The sequence below is a fragment of the Amaranthus tricolor genome, chromosome 4 (assembly GCF_026212465.1).
Source record: "Amaranthus tricolor cultivar Red isolate AtriRed21 chromosome 4, ASM2621246v1, whole genome shotgun sequence".
NCBI classification, from domain to species: domain Eukaryota; kingdom Viridiplantae; phylum Streptophyta; class Magnoliopsida; order Caryophyllales; family Amaranthaceae; genus Amaranthus; species Amaranthus tricolor.
Genome location: NC_080050.1, coordinates 9149168 through 9163460, shown reverse-complemented (window position 1 = coordinate 9163460; position 14293 = coordinate 9149168). Strand labels below are relative to the sequence as shown.

Here is a 14293-nt window from a genome sequence, read left to right as displayed (position 1 = left end):
CGAGCATATCCTTTGTTTTTGTTTCTATTTTACATGGAGCGCGGAGAAGGACTAATTAAATGTCTCTACATCTTTTTAAGTTCATCCACACCACTTTGAATTCACGTTGCAATCTCTTTGTGTTCTAGGGATTTTGATTGTAGATTGTATCTCTTCGTGAGTTTCATTATCATTCCAAGTATTATCACCAAAGAAAAATAATTACGCATCTTCTACTTTTATTGAACTTTTGAGGGACGTTCATCGTTGCAACATTATCTTCAAGGAGGTGTCATATTTGGTGTCTGAGGAGGTTTCATAGCCAATAGAATACAAGGGTTTACAAATATAAGTTTGTTCATTACTGTTAGAGTATATAACATATCCTAGGGCTTCAACCAAAAGCTTAAGCTGATGGTTGAAGCCCCAGGATATGTTATATACTCTAACACGCCCCCTCACACGAGAGCCCTTTGGGCTAGAAGTGTGGATGAAACACATGTTCTCCTCATACATGGTGCTCAATATTCCACTTTGAATGAGGGGTGGTTGAGATTCGAACTCGTGACCTTTTGTCACATTGGCTTCTGATACCATGTCAAGGAACCAACTCAACCTAAAGCTTAAGCTTATGGTTGAAGCCCCAGGATATGTTATATACTCTAACAATTACAACATACACTACAAGAAAAGTTATTTTTAGCAACAGAAAAGTAATTTCCAATACACATACATAAATCTTATAATTAGAACAAAGCCCAACAAAAAGGCAAAATCTTGTTCCTTCGCAAAGCCAAGACCGAAAATCAGTACAACCCAACATTTCAAACTGATGAAATACACATACATTAATCTGATAATTACAACAAAGCCCAAGAAATTCAAAGAACAAGCCATAAATTGAAATCAACAAGAAACAAGAACAACCAATTTTAAAAGAAAACGAAATTCATACCGAAAATCAGTACAACCCAACATTTCAAACTGATGAAATACACATACATTAATCTGATAATTACAACAAAGCCCAAGAAATTCAAAGAACAAGCCATAAATTGAAATCAACAAGAAACAAGAACAACAAATTCAAACAAAACGAAAGGCAAACCGAAAATCAGTACAACCCAACATTTCAAACAGATGAAATACACATACATTAATCTGATAATTACAACAAAGCCCAAGAAATTCAAAGAACAAGCCATAAATTGAAATCAACAAGAAACAAGAACAACCAATTTTACAGAAAACGAACGCCAAAATAAAATTAAAACTACCTGCTGTCGTGGGTTCAAAGGCGGCTGAAGGGTAGCTTGGCGGCAGCACCGGCTGAAAAGCAGCAGTTCCTCCGATGTGCAGGTGGCGGCAGTGGCTTACCTCCGGTGTGCGGTGGTGTGCGGGATTAGGGCTTGTGAGGAATCGGGTTTGTGAGGGAGGGAATGGGCGCTGGATAATGTGGAAGGGAAATTAAAATTTCGAAGGACGAAAGGTAATTTGTGAGGGATTGGGTCAGTTTTGAGAGGGAAAATAAAAAAAAATTATTAGTATATGGTCTTTTGCAACGACTTTATTGTATCCGTATTTTTAAATATTATTCGCAACATATACTGTTACGAATTATTTATTTAATTTTAACAACAACAATGTTTGTTGCAAAAAATTGGGTTACATGGGGAAACTATTAAAAAGGGTGGGAAAAAATTTTTTTTTTTTGGCAACGACTATTTAGCAACAACAATGGATTTTGCAACAACTTATATTTTTCGCAACGAAAAAAATTTAGTCGTTGCTAAAACTTGTTGCTAAAAACAAGTTTTCTTGTACTGATAATTAACTTTTCGTGATATAGGATTTTGTGACATTAAAATTTTTTTATTGATTTATACTTTTAATGTAATATTTCTAATTGTTGGTTTTAATTTTAAACTCCTCTGTCAAGTGATTTATGTAATTATTATTATTATTGTCTATAGTGACATTTATGAAAAATGTCACTAGATCTTATGTCTCGAAAAATTTTAGTATGATTTTTTGTTATGCTACTAAAGAATCTAATAAATGTCACTAAATTTACTGTATATACCATTAGAAATGTAAAGTAGTGACATTTAAATTAAATGTCCCAAAATATATCCCACTAAAAATATATAATGTTGTAGTGATTGTAGTCATTTGTACGTGTAATTATATTACTAATAGCATTATATTTTCAATATTTTTAAAGAAGAAAAAAATTGGTAATAATGAAATGAGAATCCATGCACACAATTAAATTTTGATTACAAAGGACGATTAGGTGAGAATCGAAAGAGTAGCTTATATATCAATGATGGTTGATGCAGGGCAAGCAAGAAAAGAGCTTATAAAAGAATGAATCATGACTTCTAACTACGTCTTCTTCTTGAGTTTTTTCAATGACAACAATTGCATCTTCATGAGCACCATTTTGGGTGGCTTTGTTACATTCTTGTAGGAAAAGAGTGAAAGCTTGATTGCAATAATGAGCAGCTTGAGCAACATTCATTTGTTGAACAAGTGTGTGTGGATAGCTGTGTTTATTATGATCTCCTTTTAAACATGCTGCTAAGTGCACCATTTCTCTTTGGAATTCTGATAACTCCTTTTCTTCTTTTGCATCAAACTCTCTTAATCTCATTGGTTCAGGTAATGTAACTGCAGGATGATTATACAACAACGGGAAAGTTTTTCACAAACTAACACTACAAAAAACACGCAAAACATATGGCATCGCTCTTTGGACGCTGAATCGTCTAGGCGATGGTATTTTGTGTCCTCGTTAAATAAGTGGACGCTAAACAAAATCTGATGCCAGCGTGTCACTAAAAGGGGCAATGATAGGGGTGACCGCCTTTTTCGTTGCCACCTTATAGTAGATTTCAAAAATAAAAAAATAAATAAGTCGTTAATTTTGACGTGAAACGTTTTATAGTTATTAGGCTGTTGCCATTTTCTAAAATAGGTGATAAACATCAGTTCATTACCTTTTGGCCGTTGCAATGTTATCATTTTTTTGTGATGTTAACTCAACTAAAAGTTTATATATTGATTAATTGTTGGAGGTAAAATGTTTATGGGTTGTATTTGGGTTGAATTTGACCAAATTCAATTTCAGACCAATTAATTTTGTGTGGACTAAATCACCCAAGCTCATTTCCCAAACCTATAAAATCAAAATATTTGGGGCACACACCTCAACCCATAAATTTGAATAGACTGGATTTACACCAAAACTCTTCAAGTTTGATGGGTCAAAGGTCCTGATTGGGTGCTAACTAAATAGGTCTTAATCTATACGTTCATACTTTACTAATTTTACATGTGTAAACTCTAATTAGGTCTAAAAATGGTATAAATGTCAAATATAAGTCTAAAGTTGGTCAAAATAAATAGGAGTATTAAATAAGTTGTTAAGGTTGTGTTTGGGAACAAATATTTTATTTCAAGTGTAGATTTTAATTATAAAATCATTAATGAATAATTTGAGAATGACAAGATTTGAAAAGTTATTCTCAAATTTCCGTCTTTAACTTTTTTATAATTATGGTAGATTTGACTTAAATCCAAATTTATACTTTTTATATTTATCAAACATTAAATTTGATTCAAATTTATATTTTCAAATAAAATCATTATTTCCAAACATAGCATAAATTGATTTTGGGTTGAGCCATGAGTCGAGTTAGATCTAATAGGTCTTAAAGATCAATTGTTTCCTTATATCTCATCCATATACAAATAATTTCTAATACTATTTATTAAATTACAATTCAACCAAACAACTAATTTAAGCTAATGGAGTGTTTGGCAAATCAGCTTATTGAATAACTTTTAGCTTATTTTGATGTGAATAGAGGATTGGTGGTCAAATCAGCAAATACTAATGTTTGGTGAACTAGCTTGTTGAAACAGCTTATTAATATGAATAAGTTTTTTTTGAATAAGCTAATCAGCTGGTCAAATCAGCCACTATAATTAGCTATCAGCCGTTTGCCAAACACCCTTAATATTTTATATGTACTCAATTAAAAATCATATATCAGGGGAAAATACTGGAGATAGAGTACCTGGACAGTCAGTTCTAGGAGTGGTTCGGTTCAAGACAACATCAAAAGTGCCAGCCCATGCATCTCGTTTAGTAAGGAAGTCCTTTAAATTAAATATCTTTTTTATAGTTGCTGGGATTGATGAATGCTCGTATTGTGATGTTGGTGTAGGCCCTGTTGGACCATGTACCACTGCATTACCCATTTTCATTAATTAGTCATATTTTTTAGCTAATTAACTTACAAATGTGAAAATAATTTTTGGTTAAAGAAATAATGAGATTAACACAAATTATAGATGTGATAAAAAAAGTTAAAATTTGAAGCACAATAGAAGAGAGTAAAGGCCTAAATTAAGGGTGATGCATGTCTTGAAAAGAAATGAAACAAAGAAAAAAAAAGCAAAATCTTTATTGAAATCTCATAATATGTTATATATTCTACTGTACTTATCATACGAGAGCTTTTTGAATTAGAAGTGCAGAGGCAATACAAACTCTCATTATAATTAAGTATGGATGAGAATCATGACCTTTCTTCACGTTGACTTCTACTATTATATAATCAACTTAGCTAATATCTTAAAAGACTTAAACTTATTGTTGTTGAATCCCTATTATATACTTCCTTTGGTAGTTAACAATAGTTATACTTTTGTTTTTCACGATATTTAATGCATAACTTTTTTTATAAGATGAAAACTATAAAAGTTAATATTATAAAAATATGTATTAAGATGAATCAAATAAGATCTCCTTTGACTATATGTTTCACATTAATTAAACATAGAAAATTATGTTAAATATATAAGATCAATTAAGAAACAGCAATAGCTACGGTGACTGTTACTTACCTGTTCCAGGTTGAATCCAAGGAGAAATAAAAATAGCAGGAACTCTAACACCAAGACGATCAAACTTAAAATTATAAGGAGCAGGACCATGAATATCATCTGGGCTTGGTACTCCTTCCACAGGAGTTGGAACGTGATCATAGAAACCTCCATGTTCATCATATATGATTATAAACAACATTTCATTCCATTGTGGGCTTGATCTCAATGCTTCGTATACTTCTTTGATCAATTTTTGACCGCTTGATATATCATGGGATGGATGATCATCATTCCCTGGTAATAATTTAGAGTCTAAGTATCTTTGCTCTATTACCACATAGTTTGGTAGCTTTCCTTCCTTGCAATGTCTGTTGAATGAGAGATCATATTCGTGGAACTTTGGTATGTATTTTAATTTCCTTAGGTTCCTGAAAGAATTTATACATATAGTAAATTTGGTATATTTATCAATATTTATCAAATTGATAAGCAAAAATCTTAATTTAAAAATTTTAATTGGGGTCAAATGACTTCGTTATTCACTATGTAGCTCTACCACCGCATATAAGTTGTTTACTTTATTTACATATACTTGATAAACAAAGGGTCTTTAATTGACTATTGGTTTTTCAGTCTGCTTATTTGAAGGATTAGTGTTATTATTGACTTTTTTTATAAGTTTTATATTGTACTTAAATAAAACAGTTATTACTTTTTGTTGTTTTAGAAAGGATATATAGTTATATTTTTCAATTTAGCTTTAAAGTTAAGTTTTTTGATCTGCTTAAAAGTTGTTTGAGGTTTTTATTGTTTGATCAATCTACAAGTTAAAATATTTAGTTTGTTTGGTAGATAGATCTTTAAATTAGCTCAAAATGTGATTTGAAGGAAAAAAAACCTACTCTTGGGATTTAAAGGTGTTCAAAACATATTTAAAGATCCGACATTTATATGATCTAGTAATTAAATTTGACTTTGATCCGATTTCAAAATGATTAAAATTATGTCAAAATCAATATGAACATAGACTTGATTGTAAACCAACCCAAAATACTTAACCAAAACTCGACCCTATAAGCTAAATAAACACCTCCACTTAAAAGCTGTTTTCTTTACTTATTCTCTAACAAATCGCACAACCAACATGGCAACATTGAATAGTTAATTTTATCACTAATCAATTGCCTCCTATACACTACTCCATTCGTCCTAGCTTATGTTTCCCATTTTTTGGTCTTATTTGATTCAGTTCAATAGAAACATTAAAATCAATATCAACTTTATATATTAAATTAAATATATTAAAGCGTATAAGAGTGGAGGAAAGATTTTAGGGACCTATTTATTTTTGCGATACCTTTTAAAATAGAGCCTTTTATTATATTAAAATATAAAAAAAATTCAACTTCAAGAAAAATAATTCTAGACAAAATATATTGTAACATTACATTAATTCAAAATATAAAAAAGGATTACAAACAATTCACTTAAAAAGTATTGCTTGAAACTAAGCCTGAATAACATCATTTAATATTTAAACCCCTTATTTCGAGGGGCCCTAGGCGGTCAGCTGCCTGAAATGCCCAAAGAACCACCCATAAAAGTGTAAATAAGTATATTGACATATGTATCAAACTAAATAAGACATATATACCGGGGGACGGAGAAAGTATAAATACTTCATATAATTAGTCCAAATTATAAATTATACGATGTGCCTTGTAATACCTGTAATAGAGAGTGGCAGGAGGGAGCTGATAATATACACCAAAACTATAACCAGCTTCATGTAGTGAATCAAAAATTGTCTTTTGAGGCATTCCTGCCTTTAGCTTATCAGTATCATTTCCTGTTAGGCCATGAGACGTTGCTGAATGCACATATTGTCTATTGGGTTGTGTTGATGCAGGTATTGAAGCAAACCACCTATCACAAACTGCATATTGGCTTACCAATTCTTTGTAAACGGGTAAAAGATCCGGTTTGAACCCGTTCATAACAACTTCACCCATTTCGGGTTTGATCCAATTTGCATTTTGGACAAATCCTTCCATTTTTGGGGGTAACTTCTTTTGGGATGATTCTTGGCTCCATGGTTCTCCAAATACCTATCATAGATGAACAACATTTGAATATGGTCAAACATAAAATAAAACATTAACGGCCCGTTTGGTTAGTGGTACTAAATGGTGGTAATGAGAATGATTTATAGTGTAATATTTCATCAAAAGTTTCATATCATTCTCATGGTAATGAAACTTTGATCACAAAAATGTTTTTTGTTTACAAATTTTCATTACCGCCTAATACCACCTTTCCCAATAGTAATGCATTGGAATGAATTTTATGAAGAAAATGAGATGATTGGAGTTGGACAAGCATGGCCATCAAGGTAGCCATGATACTTTTCAACTAAAATTATACTAGTTTTTCATTCCTATTACCACCGTTTATTACTATCTACCAAACAGGCCGTTTAAATTTTCATTTGGTGACCTGAGTTTTTGGCTTTTCCACATGGTTGATAATAAATCCATGTGATGACCATGAGCTTCCAACTTTTTCATATGGTAGGCAAAATGTTAAATTTTTAGTTAAATTAAGTACTCATTTCGACTGGATTACGATATATGTGGCCAATTACGATGATCACGAAGTCTATTTTTTGAAAAAAAATTCTTATGTTGGGGAAAAATAGCTTTATGTTAACAAAAATAGTTCTTTTTTGTCTACCACATAAAAAAGTTGGAAGCTTAAGTTTACTACATGGATCAAGAAAAATGTTTGTTTACCATATAGAAAAGCCAATAATAAAGGGTTACCACGTGAAATGTCCCAACATTAAAATTAGGGTGTTATTCTAAAGTACCACATTGAAGAATTATAAACCTTGTTTCCTACTTTAGTATGAGACTTTTCAGGAAGACGTCCAAAACAAATTCGTGTGGAGTTTATCCAGAGCGGATAATAGTATACTAGTATGGGATCCTCTATGTGGTTCATGGGCCTAACAATTGGTATCACAACTGATGGTTCGACTAGGAAGAATATGTTGTATGATTCTCGAATATGTGTGACTCAGCCTTAGCTTGGCGATATAGGAGCATCTTAGTTAGGAAAGGTAAAGTCAGAATCGGATTGGGTCAAATTTAGATCGGGTCCAACTAAATTCAAACATAGACGATTAATTTTTTGTGAAATGTGGCGACAGTTCAAGTAAATGAATTATCGTTGGAGGAGAGGCCATGTGCATGTGGTCCTTGGAGGATTATTGGGTGTCATCCCAAAATCCCACATTGAAGAATCATGTGAGATGTTAGTCTTAGAATTTTTGAAATACTTAAAGCAAAAAAAAAAAAAATTAACAAAATAAATTAAGAATCAAACTTATTCCAAAAGTAAGCGTGAAATTCCCAAACTTGAGGTTTGGGTCTGTTCGCAGTTAGTAACTGCGAACAGATCAAAAAAGACAAAAATAACTGTTCCCATTTAGTAACTGGGAACAGCTATTTTGTCCTGTTGCTGTTCGCAGTTAGTAACTGCGAACAGGTCAAAACAGGTCAAATAGCTATTCGTAGTTAGTAACTGCGAACAGCTATTTTGTCTTTTTTGACCTGTTCGCAGTAACTAACTGCGAACAGCCTCAAACCTCATATTTGAGAATTTCACGCTTACTTTTGGAATAAGTTTGATTCTTAATTTATTTTATTAATTTTTTTTATTTTTTCTCTTATGTTTTTCAAATTTTCTTAATTTTATAGGTAAACCTTTGCTCTCTATTACGAGGCCTTTTGGGAAGGTGTACGTCCAAACATAAAATGTGCGGGCTTTACTTAAAAGCAAACAACATCATATTCATGCATGGGACTAGTGTGGGCCCAACAAACTTATTTACTTTCATAAAATTGTTATGAATATGTAAGTTGGTGGTTAACTTTAAGAATTCAAGATAGCTTTTTAAATAGAAAAAAAAAAGCGTTTTTTTGAAAATGGAAAAATCAAGTTAAGTATTTAAATTTAAGAGATGTAAATAACACCGATTTACTTAGAATTCCAAAAATTTAAAATAGATTTATTTTATTGTGTCATTGAAATTTTTATGAAATTGACCGAAATCAACACTATTAAATTTTAGATTTGTCTAAATTCAGAATCTAAAATTAAATTCCAAATTACCACAAACATGTTTTATTGTTTCTTCATAAAGAATTGAGAGAATACAAATGTCAAATAGGTTTTGGTCCATGTTATATGCACCCACTCTAATACTTAATAGCACATCTTGTTTACTTAGCTCCATCCATGATCGATCTTGATGGCTTAACAAAATTGGAGAGTTTATTTTAATCCTAATTATTTATCTTATCGAAAAATAAGTAGTTAGGTAAACTAATTATGACAATGTCACTAAGAAAATAATTAACTTATTTTATATGTAGACTGTAGTCTTAAAATATAGATGACCAAAGAATCTTTATAAAAAAAATATAATTGGCGCAAGCTAGTTGATAATTCTTTTAATCTTAAAAGTAGATGTTAAAAGGTATTATTATTAAGGAGAATCAATTAGATTAAATGTCATTTTTGTCAGACAAAGTTTTGAAACTAAATCTCACTTGATATATCCTTCTCTTTTATCATCATATCCTATAATTTTAAAAATATTATAAAAATCTTAGATAATACATGGATTTTCAATTATAAACTAGCAGTTATATAGAAACATAAGGATAAGAGTTTTAATTTGAGGGACAAAAGATAAATGTAAATCAATTAAATATTTAAAAAATTCAAACTTGTTAGTCATGTGAAGTACCAACTTAATCAAAAAATTAAGTTGATGGTTGAGATTTAAGCATATGTTATTTATAATTTAAAACGCTACTAAAAAAATTGTCTATACTTACACTTAATTTGCCTTATTTTAGTTAGGCACGTTTATTAAGATTGAAAATCATAGTAACACTTATGAGCGTGACTAAAAGCTATTAATCTCAGGCATGCTTATTAAACGTTGCTAACGCTATCAAATTAAAAAAAGGTAAAATGAATTCGAAATTATAGTCAAAACCACGCTACACTTTCGGCCTTTCAAATTCTCTTTCGACTGAAATTATCCGATTTTCGAATGAATTTCGAAATTATTAACCCAATTTCTGAAAATTTGCCCTAAACTCTGAAAACCCTAAACTTGTCCTTGTGCGCTTCATCGTGGTGTTCATCTCTTTCAAGTAAGTTTTGCATATGGTTTTCCATTTTCTTTTTGTCTTAAGTTTCAGAATTCGGTTCTATATTTCCGAATTCAATCAAATTTATAGATGTATTAAGTTTTTTTTTACTTGTTTTTGCATAATCTTATATTTGTATTATACAATTTTGAATTTGGGTGGTGTTTGATAATCTCTGTTTTGATGCTATTACTTCATTCTCTGTTTTGATAATTTTATTGTAAAGCATTCATACCAAGTCATATCAAGTCAGAATTTGGTACTATAAAGATTTCTTACTGAGTTAGAATATGGTACTGTAAAGAATTTCAAGGTCCAATCATCTTGAAGGCTACTTGAAATCTTTTGTTGGTGTATATCCTTATATTCTTGTTGTAATGTGTTAATTGGTGAGTATGAATAAGTTATGAAAGACATGTGATAATTGGTGAGTATGATATTTGGTATGAATAAGTTATGAAAGACATGTGATAATTGGTGATTATGGTTCCAAAGATTAGACCAAACTTGTTTGTTATAATGTGTTAATGTGTTAATTCAAACTACCAAAGACTAGTCCTTGCCTTTGCTGCACACCTTCGAACTACCAACTTGTTCTGCACTTTGTGAAGCACTGTTGCTCAACACCATACTGACTGACCTACTGATCTCCTATACGTTGCTGCTCAACACCATACTGACTTGCTGATCTCTTTTACGTTGTTGCACATTCTGCTCTATAATCAGTGTACACCTAGAAAGACCAAATCTGACCATCTTCAGTTTATGTATCAGCTTATGTGCTGCTGCATATACATAGGAAACCAAAAGACAAAGTGAAAACCACTGCTTATGTGCTGCTTATGTGTTAATGTACGTTGCTGCTGCTGCACATTCTGCACATGTCCGTTGAATTTTCGTTATTTGATTTAATATGCCAATGTCTATATATTCATTGTGTTTCGATCGTGTACTCCCTTTTTGGTTGCCCTCGTTGATACCATATTTAGGAAGCAGCCATTGCCATTTAAGTTAACATTTGTTATCATTGTTGATCATTTTGAGTGGTGCTTTTGGCTATGTTGCTACTGATTCGGCCTTTACATTGACTGCTGATTCATGGGCGTTTGCGTATTTGGTGACTATTACTACTGAGATGGTTTACATTAAGCATATGGTGTACCATCTTTGTATTAATGGCTTTAATTTATCTTAATGTGAAATAATGTCTATCAAGTTGCCTACCTCTTGGCTCCTTATATTCAGAGAACAATATTTAAAAGCTTTTCTCTTGTGTGCTTCATTAATGGAGATTTACTGTATTGAGGTAATAGATGAACTGCATTTGTTGATATTAATGTGGCAGTGCTGACGTTTGTTTATGATTTAGTAAACACTGATAAATTTAATCCTTTATAATTGGAGAATATGCTATGGCTTTCAGTAGCTTTTTCATTTTTTTTCATATCCTCACTTTTCCCTTATTTAGTCTGATCACATTGTCTCTGCTCATTCAATCATCCATTATGATTTTCTAATTCTCACTTTTAGTCTTGTTCTTGTTTGTTATTGTAGTAATTGTACTGTTGTATGTATCCACTTGTTCCATAACCAAAATATAGATAAACTTTAATGTTTTAGAAATAAAAATTCCTCTACTCGGGTCAATGGGTACATGACTCAACGTATCTTGTGGCCCATGACCTGACCCGATTAATAAATTTTATAGTTCTTTTTGATGAATTCTTATGCAATTATATTAAACAAATAATCGTTATATATATATATATATATATATATATATATATATATATATATATAATCAATTCAGCCACACTTATAAGCGTGGGTAAATGTGAAGTAAATAGAAAAATATAATCAATTCAGCTACACATAATAAACATGGCTAAAAATCAATTAAATAAAAAATATAAATAATTCAGCAACACTAGACAAGCGTGGCAAACAAAACTGAAATACAATTATTCGGCTACGACATTAATTCCCTTCTCCCTCTCAAGTCTCACCCAAACAACCCCTCGAATTCTGATCTCCCGCCATCCTCTCCAAAACCCTCATACAAAACCCGCCGCACAACCCAAGCGACCACCCAAAGCCGACAGATTTACCAAAAAGCCCTAACCCAAACCTGTCGCACAGCCCACGCCACCACCCAAAGCTGACAGCTTTATCGGAAAATCCTAACTCAAACCTTCCGCACAGCTCACGCCACCACCAAAGCCGACCATAAAGCTTGTCCAGCCCACGCATCCACCAATCTAGACGCAAATCATTACCCACAAGCTTCAATTTGAGTTTCAATTACGAACATGAGAAGAAGAAAGTTTTCGTAATTACTGCAACTACTTTTCTTCTTGTTGCTCTTATTCACGGTTTTCGAAAAACCCTAACTAAAACCTTCCAAACGGCTCTTGTGACTGTTTAAATCCATTTTCGTCTGTAATTTTACCGTAACTACACTTTTTTATTCGTTTTTTTTTTTCTGAATGTAACAAAATTTACTTTATTTTTTGTTCATGAATGTAACAAAATTTACTATATTAAGTAATTGTTGGAAATATCTATTTTTAGTACTCCCTCAATCTCTCTAGCATTATTTATCTTAAATATATAATTTTTTAATCTAATTGCATTTTCTCATAGATACAGAGAATAAGAATATTATTTTATCTTTTCCTATTCCTTCTTAAATTAATGATTCTCAAATTGGAAGTTAAACTAATTTGGCTTACTTCTTACCAACCTAAGAAACCAACCAAAACATGTATACTACTACACTACTTTATTTATATTACTCATCAAGAGTTTTTGATTTGAAAATAACCTTTTTTGGCTAATTATTTTTCTTGTTTTTCATTATTTGGTTCCACATTAGAATTAAAATAAAAGGTTATGATTGAAAATAATTTAGTATATTAATATATTTATTTTCTCCAAAATAAAATTAATTTTCCTCTACCTTCAATTTTCACTTTCGCACAAGGATTTAAATCATTATGCTTTACTATTTGAAAAAGAAAATAGTATTTATAATCTTATGGGCAATATATTAAGTGTGTGAGAAATCTAATAAGAAGGACGCTTAAAATTATGAGGATAAAAAAGTATTATACACTTTTGTTTTCAATAAGATTAAAAATCTAAGATTAATACCAAACAAGAAAAAATATATATTGTCAAGGTTATTATGTTGTAGAATAGGAAATTTTTTAAATTTTTATTTTTTATAACAGTAATTTTTTTGATAAATCACGAGAAAAAAAAAATTATCCTTATTATTTTAAATTACAAATTACTGTATGAGACGGTCTCACTATAAGACGCACTTCATATATAATTTAAATGACCTATATAATATATATATATAATTTAAATGACCTATAAAATTTTCAAATATCATGACCCTTTCTAACTCTAACTAAGGCCTAAGCCTTAATCTCTAAGCAAATATCTATATTGCTTATAATCAGAAACGACATTGCAGAAGGCTCCACTTTTAAATAATTCATCAAATAGAGTTGCATACGTAATTACGTACATAAGTACTACCACAGAGAGTCAGAGAAAGTAGTGAATTATGCATCACGCACCTGTTCGTAGATATTTTGAATGGAGTGACCCGGATCAGGATCCACATAAACAGATCCATCACTAAAGTTAATACGGGCAGAATTAGGATCTGAAGTGTTTAATGGGTTGGACTCCAGACCCGTAACCCCATCAATATCCGGGTTGAATTGCTTCATCCAGCCAAGCATATGATCAAATGATCTGTTTTCCTGCACCAAAACCACCACTGTCTTTATTGGTGAACCATTCTTTTCTTTCTTGCTACTTTCAGCAGCCATTAATTCTAATTATGATCTTTAATTTCTCCCTATTAATTTTTTTCTCTCTATTTTATATTGTCCAAATTCTAAAATTGGCAAGTTTTTGTCACGAGGTTGTGTTCAATATATAAGTGAAGGAAATGTGTTGCTTATGTTAATAATACTTTATTAAGTTTATATAGCAACTTGTGAGATGTCTTAGCTTGTAGGCTTATAAATGAGGCTTATAAGATATAAATTTGAGTTAACTTATTTCCTTTAAAGATTTCACCATAAGCTAAAGCAATGCTTATTAATACTCTTTCGTTTCCTAATTAATTGATCTTTCCTTAATAATTTTCTTTTTAAATTACTATA

General features: G+C 31.1%; 1 protein-coding gene across 1 annotated transcript; it reads right to left on the bottom strand.

Moving 5' to 3' along the window:
- Window positions 1-2236: 2236 nt before the first annotated feature.
- LOC130809753 (non-specific phospholipase C3-like) lies at window positions 2237-14293 on the bottom strand. The gene is made up of 5 exons (XM_057675543.1): window positions 13697-14293; window positions 6607-6986; window positions 4897-5306; window positions 4065-4235; window positions 2237-2652 (listed from the first exon to the last, which is right to left on the bottom strand). Exons 1-5 carry the CDS (start codon window positions 13952-13954, stop codon window positions 2303-2305), a joined length of 1569 nt encoding a protein of 522 aa, XP_057531526.1. The 5' UTR covers window positions 13955-14293; the 3' UTR covers window positions 2237-2302.

Coding starts and splice junctions, on each gene's coding strand:
- LOC130809753 (XM_057675543.1), bottom strand. CDS start 13,954: ATGGCTGCTGAAAGTAGCAAGAAAGAAAAGAATGGTTCACCAATAAAG. Junction 6,987..13,696: donor TTCAAAATATCTACGAACAG/GTGCGTGATGCA, acceptor CATCTATGATAG/GTATTTGGAGAACCATGGAG. Junction 2,653..4,064: donor TCCTAGAACTGACTGTCCAG/GTACTCTATCTC, acceptor ATCATCCTGCAG/TTACATTACCTGAACCAATG.